This window comes from Centruroides sculpturatus, unplaced genomic scaffold (assembly GCF_000671375.1).
Source record: "Centruroides sculpturatus isolate CEXI.00-Female unplaced genomic scaffold, Cexi_2.0 scaffold235, whole genome shotgun sequence".
Lineage (NCBI taxonomy): Eukaryota > Metazoa > Arthropoda > Arachnida > Scorpiones > Buthidae > Centruroides > Centruroides sculpturatus.
Window position 1 is genome coordinate 654,679 of NW_019384436.1, and position 6,147 is coordinate 660,825.

General features: G+C 28.0%; 1 protein-coding gene across 1 annotated transcript in view; it reads left to right on the top strand.

The window, feature by feature from the left end:
• Positions 1 to 6,147, top strand: part of LOC111619926 (F-BAR and double SH3 domains protein 2-like) — a 199,857-nt gene that overhangs the window by 164,815 nt on the left and 28,895 nt on the right. The window contains exon 16 of the mRNA XM_023361748.1: positions 3,235 to 3,387. Coding sequence (XP_023217516.1) covers positions 3,235 to 3,387 — 153 coding nt within the window. The remainder of the gene's footprint in view (positions 1 to 3,234; positions 3,388 to 6,147) is intronic.

The following is a 6,147-nucleotide window of genomic DNA, read 5'->3' on the forward strand; positions in this document are numbered from 1 at the left end:
TATTTACAGTGAGGTATAGGGTTAGGTTCTACATAAGTGAAAAATAAGCTAATAATTTTGTTTATTAATACAATATAATACAAAATACATATAAATTTTTAATTTTTAAAATGTATTTTATCATAAAATAAAGTAAAATGTTTTTATTTAAAAATTTTAGTTTCGAATTTCTTACATTTTTCGGAAAAAGTATCCATCTTTAATTGTTTACATTTTTTATTTCTTTTATTGAGAATTTCGGAATATGGTCAAATGGATGTGGTGATGCTTCTTTTTACATTTGCACTTTGCTCCCAACATTGTCTAACTCACAAACTTCATCCGTCAAACTTTCCGTACTTGAAAGGATACGTTAACCCAACGTAGAACTACAGACGAGCGAAGACACTGATCGGTCGACCACCGGTCGCCATAGCGCATATATAAGGTCAGTTTGAGTGGGAAAATTTAAGGTGGCTAAGGAGAGATAAATATCGTCTGGCCAACGAGAAGTAGATTTGTCTCACTAACGATAATTTGTGATCGCCGGAAGTGCTATTGCATTGTAAGGTGTTTTCCTGAATGAACTGATACGGGATACATTCATTGGCACTATGGATTAGGACGCCATTTATTGGACTATTAAGTTTAATGGGTACCTAAACATTTAGTATTTTAATATTAATTTAATGCAAATGTATACGTACCCAATAGTATTAAACAAAAAAATAAATATATTTAATAAAAATCTTTGTTTTAACGAATGTACAATATCGCGGCTCAGTAAATACGTCAACACTGAAATGAAAATCAGTCTAGCATAGGGAAAATCGGGGAATTAGGCCTACACCTCGAAACGGCGAATTGCGCAGTGGCATTATTGTGAACTGGCGTAAACTGAGGGCTACCTGTATAGAGATTTACTTAAAAAGTTTACTTCTGCTTATTATGTATTCCAACTATTTTCAGTTAAAGATCAAAACTAAAATCAAAGCTTTGTACATGCCCAAATATATTTAAAATTATAAATAAGTTATAATTAAATAAATTATTTAGAAAATGCTTAAAATATTTTCTTACAAATAAAATTATTTAAAATTTGTAGAAGTAATTGCATTCTTCCATCCTTGTGAAAGGATCAGCATTAAAGTATTAAAAGTATTATGTGATCTAATTAATATAGATTCTACAAAGAAAAAAAGCTTTTATATTGTATGATGAATATATTGAATACAGTAGAGCATCGATTATCCAAATCAATTGGGGACTGGGGTTGTTCAGAAAATCGATATTTCGGATAACTGATTATGTATGAAAAAATATATTAACCTATCCCATGTTGAAATTTTTCTCTGTTGCATGTTGCTTCGCGTTGAATTTTCGTCGATGTTAAGCCTAACATAAACTTTTTAAAATAATAATCATGACTATTGTATCGTTAAAAATTATTTCTTTATTATGTACAAACAAAATAAATATATTGAAAAATATAAAAACAATAGAAAATTATACGTCAGAAGTTAATTTAGTATCAAAAACGTAAAATATTTGAGTAACCCAAGACATAGCCAAAGATTGCAGCNACCTTTTAAAATGCTGTTATTGTAGACCTGAAAATTTTATATCTATTTCTTTACAAATTAAAACATTTAATTGTTTTAAAGGATACCATAAAAGTTCTTTTTCACACATTTCATATATTTGTGATTTTGATTTGGTATTTGTAGAAGGATTATTTAAAATGATGAAAAAATAGATAAAAAGACAATTAAACAACTTTTGATATTTTTATTTTTAAACACATTTTACTATTATTTGTCTTTTTGACCATTAAAGCTGGACTCTTACTACAACAAAATCCACTGTAGTAAGTGGTAAAGCTATAAAATAGTTGTTGTTGTAACATCAGAGTGCAACAGGAAAAAGTTATTTTTACAAATCAAGTCAAGCTCAGCTTTTACTATGATGGCAGGCAAAAAATTTAAGTATTGACCAATGCAAAAGCATCATTTACATTGGCATCATTGAACATCAGATTCAACCTGAATGGTTTTTAATATTATCATGAAAAAAATGAATAAAGATGGTGGATTCTTCACATACAGTTTTAAAAAAAGGTAACTCAAAAATTAAACAAAAAAAAGGTGACAACATTTAGGAATAAATACAGAAACACTAAAAGAATCTCAGTCCAGAAATCAAATATTGACACAAGCTGTTCTTGAACAACATGCTGAATTTTAGAAAGCATAAGTATGGTGGCACTTTTCCTTACTTACGATGTCACTGCTAGGGACATCAAATTCCAGTTGTGAAAGGGAATATAAGATTTCATGTGGATGACATGAATAGTTTATTATCATACTTGTGATCTTTTGTTGGAAGAGAGAGCTTCTACCTTATAAGTAACATTGGAATCGGGGCTGTGGCATCAGAGTCAAGAGGAATTTCTGGCCAGAGGAGTTGGAGTTGGGAAAAATGTGTTGACTCTAACTCCAGCATTTCAAATTAATATACAGATATACATTCCCATAAATAAAAAACTAAATTAAATTTGTAATTTAGTTTTTTATTTATGGGAATGTATATCTACACTAATTTGTTTGGTTGGTAATTAACCTGACAATTACAAGTATCATATCATCCTTGTTGTAATGCTGAACCATCAAAGTGTACTTCTATGATTCCTCCTTCCTTACAGTTTGTATGCTTTTTTCTGAACATAATAATCCTCAAAATTTTCAAGAGCCATTGGTTTTGTAAGGAATTATAGTGCAATGACTGTAAACCAGAATGAATGGTGAATAATCTATAGTATATTGTTTTGAAGTGTTATAGAAAAATGTATGAATAGTGTGGATTTGTCTTAGTGTTACCATGAACTTATGCATTCTAAAATTCAGCATGTTGTTCAAGAACAGCTCATGTCAATATTTGATTTCTGGACTGAGAGTTTGAATGTTTCTTTTAGTGTTTTTGTACTTATTTCTGAAAATTGTATTTTTATATATAATTTTTGAGTCATATTTGTTAAACTAAACCATGTGTGAAGAAATCGCCATCTTTGTTCTTTTTTCTTCATGACAATATTGAAATCCCATTCAAATTGAATTCAATGTATAATGAATGAAATCAAAATCATTTACTAGCCTATAATATATTAATATACTAGTTCTAATTAATGTATTTATAAAATAATTATATTTAAATTTAAGCAGAGTTTATATGATAATAACGTGTCATAATTATATTTAGATAGACAAAATATCAACTGAACATAATGCTGGATTATGTTTAAGTAAAGAAGCAAAAAAATGGGCAATGTGTATAGCTAAGGAAACAAGGACACTTTGTGATACTTGGAAAGAAATAAATAAAATACAAGCTCAATTAATAAATGGAGATAAGGTAATACTTTTTTTATCATATATTACATAAAAGTTTGATTTTGTTTAAAGTAATTTTTTTTAACATTCGATTAAATGGGAACTACTTTTTCTTGTTTAGAGGAATAAAATATGAAATTTCTTCTTAAAAACTTGTTGTCTTGAGTTTTTAAAATTATGAGCAAGCAAAAGAAATCTTGTAATGTTTAGAAGTTATATTTCTAATAACTACAAAAAAATAACAAATGATAAAATATTTTAAAAATCTGAACATCTCTTCAATCCAGAAATGATTTTTGTGTAATTTGACTGAAAGAAAATTGTAAATAAAGAAGAAAAACTAAAGTATGAATTCTGTTATGTAGGATTTCCGTAACTAAATCTTAAAAATATTTTGGTAAAAAAGTTGTAAAAATTGAATATTTATTTTAGTAAGTTTTATTTTATAATAAAAAAATACAAATATATATATCATAAATATTCCAAAAGAAAGAAATCACAACCAAGATAGAAAAATGTTTTCTGTTTATATCTTGATTTTTTTAGATAGATTAACTTGTGATCAATACACTAAAGTTTATGCTTTAGTGCATATTATTTGTTTATTTTAAATAAATAGTAAAAATGATGTGTGAAAACCAAAGCAAAGATTTTATTAATATTTTAAATATTATAATTATTTATTTTTATAATTTATTTTCTATTAAATCAAAAAATGAAGTAGAAAAACTATTAATTAGGAAGCGTTCAATAAAAAGTTATCAATAGCTATTCTTTGTTGTGTATATTTCTCCATATGGAGAAAAAGGTAATTATTTATTCTTTCTTTTCAAGTACAGTAGAACCTCGATTATCCGGACTAATTGGGGATGAAGGTAGTCTGGATAAGGAAAAATCCGGATAATCGAAACAAATACTTTAATTTGTCTTTTGATGGTAATACAACACGTTTTCTTTTCGATGACATATCGGTAATATTGAAAGTAAATACTGTATTTAAATCGTGGTCAAATTTTCAAGAAACAAACGTTCGTATTGAATTTGGACTACTACTGACCAACGCTAACAGACTACCTATTGTTTAAAAGGCCCTCTGGTGGCGCAAGAAGACGGATTTTATAAAATAAAAAGCAGTTGAAACTGCATTTTTATGAATAAAAATTTGACAAACTATTTATCATTTTACGAGTAAAATTTTTTCGTCACGTTCACGGCTTTTAAATAATGCATAAACCTTCGAGGCGCGAGGCCCTTCGGACCGCGAGGCATAGGCGGTGGCCCACGTCGTCCAGCCCTTGGTCATAGAAATGATGTAATTTGAATATAAATTATTTATAAATACGTATGTCAGGTTATATTTTTATCACTACATAAAATATATTTAAGAGTTTACGACCACTGTGATGGGTGAGACGTTGTTAAAACAAAAAAAGTTATGCATTCCATCACGTACATAAACAGTTTCGTAATTCGCCAAGTGCAAATCAGCAAATTCGTAAAATTTTTGTTTATTTTGAACAATCCGGATAATCGAAAATCCGGATAATGGAGGTCCAGATAATGGAGGTTCTACTGTATTTTGATACGTTGATTATATTAGTCATGGCAGATAATTTTAGTGTTAGAATCACTGATTTGTCTGACATAATTATTATGTCATATAATATATTATTATGTTATAAATCAGTTCTCACATTTTAAACCTTTAGAAATTTTAATGACATTACTTCTAATTACTGAGGCCAGATCCTTGCAGACCAAGCAACTATCAAAACTTTTTCATCTTACGTGACAAAATTTCAAACTGTTTTTCTGGTGACTTACCTTTCAATTGTTTTATTAAAATATTGATTTATTGAATGTGCTTTTTTCCAGATCCTGCAAAATATTTAATGTAATTTTTGTCAATATTGCATTCTATTCATAAAATAAAAGATACTAATCCAAACTATTGCCATAAGTAATCAGGCTATTATTATGCTATAATTAATAATTAGAAACTAAGTAATTTGGTATTAGAGGTAGAAGTTAGGTGCCATCTCTTATCTATATTAATAACTATAATAATTTATTAAATAACTTAACTGTCAAGTGCATCACATAGTAAGCAGATGTTGTGGGTTCAAGTCTCACTCTGGACTAGTTCTTTTCTTCCAGACTGTTCTAAGTTATTAAATTATTATAGTTATTAATTTAGATAAGAGATGGTACTTAATGTCTACCTCTAGTACCAAATTACTTAGTTTCTAATTATTAATTATAGCATAATAATAGCCTGATTACTTATGGCAATAGTTTGGATTAGTATCTTTTATTTTATGAATAGAATGCAATATTGACAAAAATTACATTAAATATTTTGCAGGATCTGGAAAAAAGCACATTCAATAAATCAATATTTTAATAAAACAATTGAAAGGTAAGTCACCAGAAAAACAGTTTGAAATTTTGTCACGTAAGATGAAAAAGTTTTGATAGTTGCTTGGTCTGCAAGGATCTGGCCTCAGTAATTAGAAGTAATGTCATTAAAATTTCTAAAGGTTTAAAATGTGAGAACTGATTTATAACATAATAATATATTATATGACATAATAATTATGTCAGACAAATCAGTGATTCTAACACTAAAATTATCTGCCATGACTAATATAATCAACGTATCAAAATACAGTAGAACCTCCATTATCTGGACCTCCATTATCCGGATTTTCGATTATCCGGATTGTTCAAAATAAACAAAAATTTTACGAATTTGCTGATTTGCACTTGGCGAATTACGACA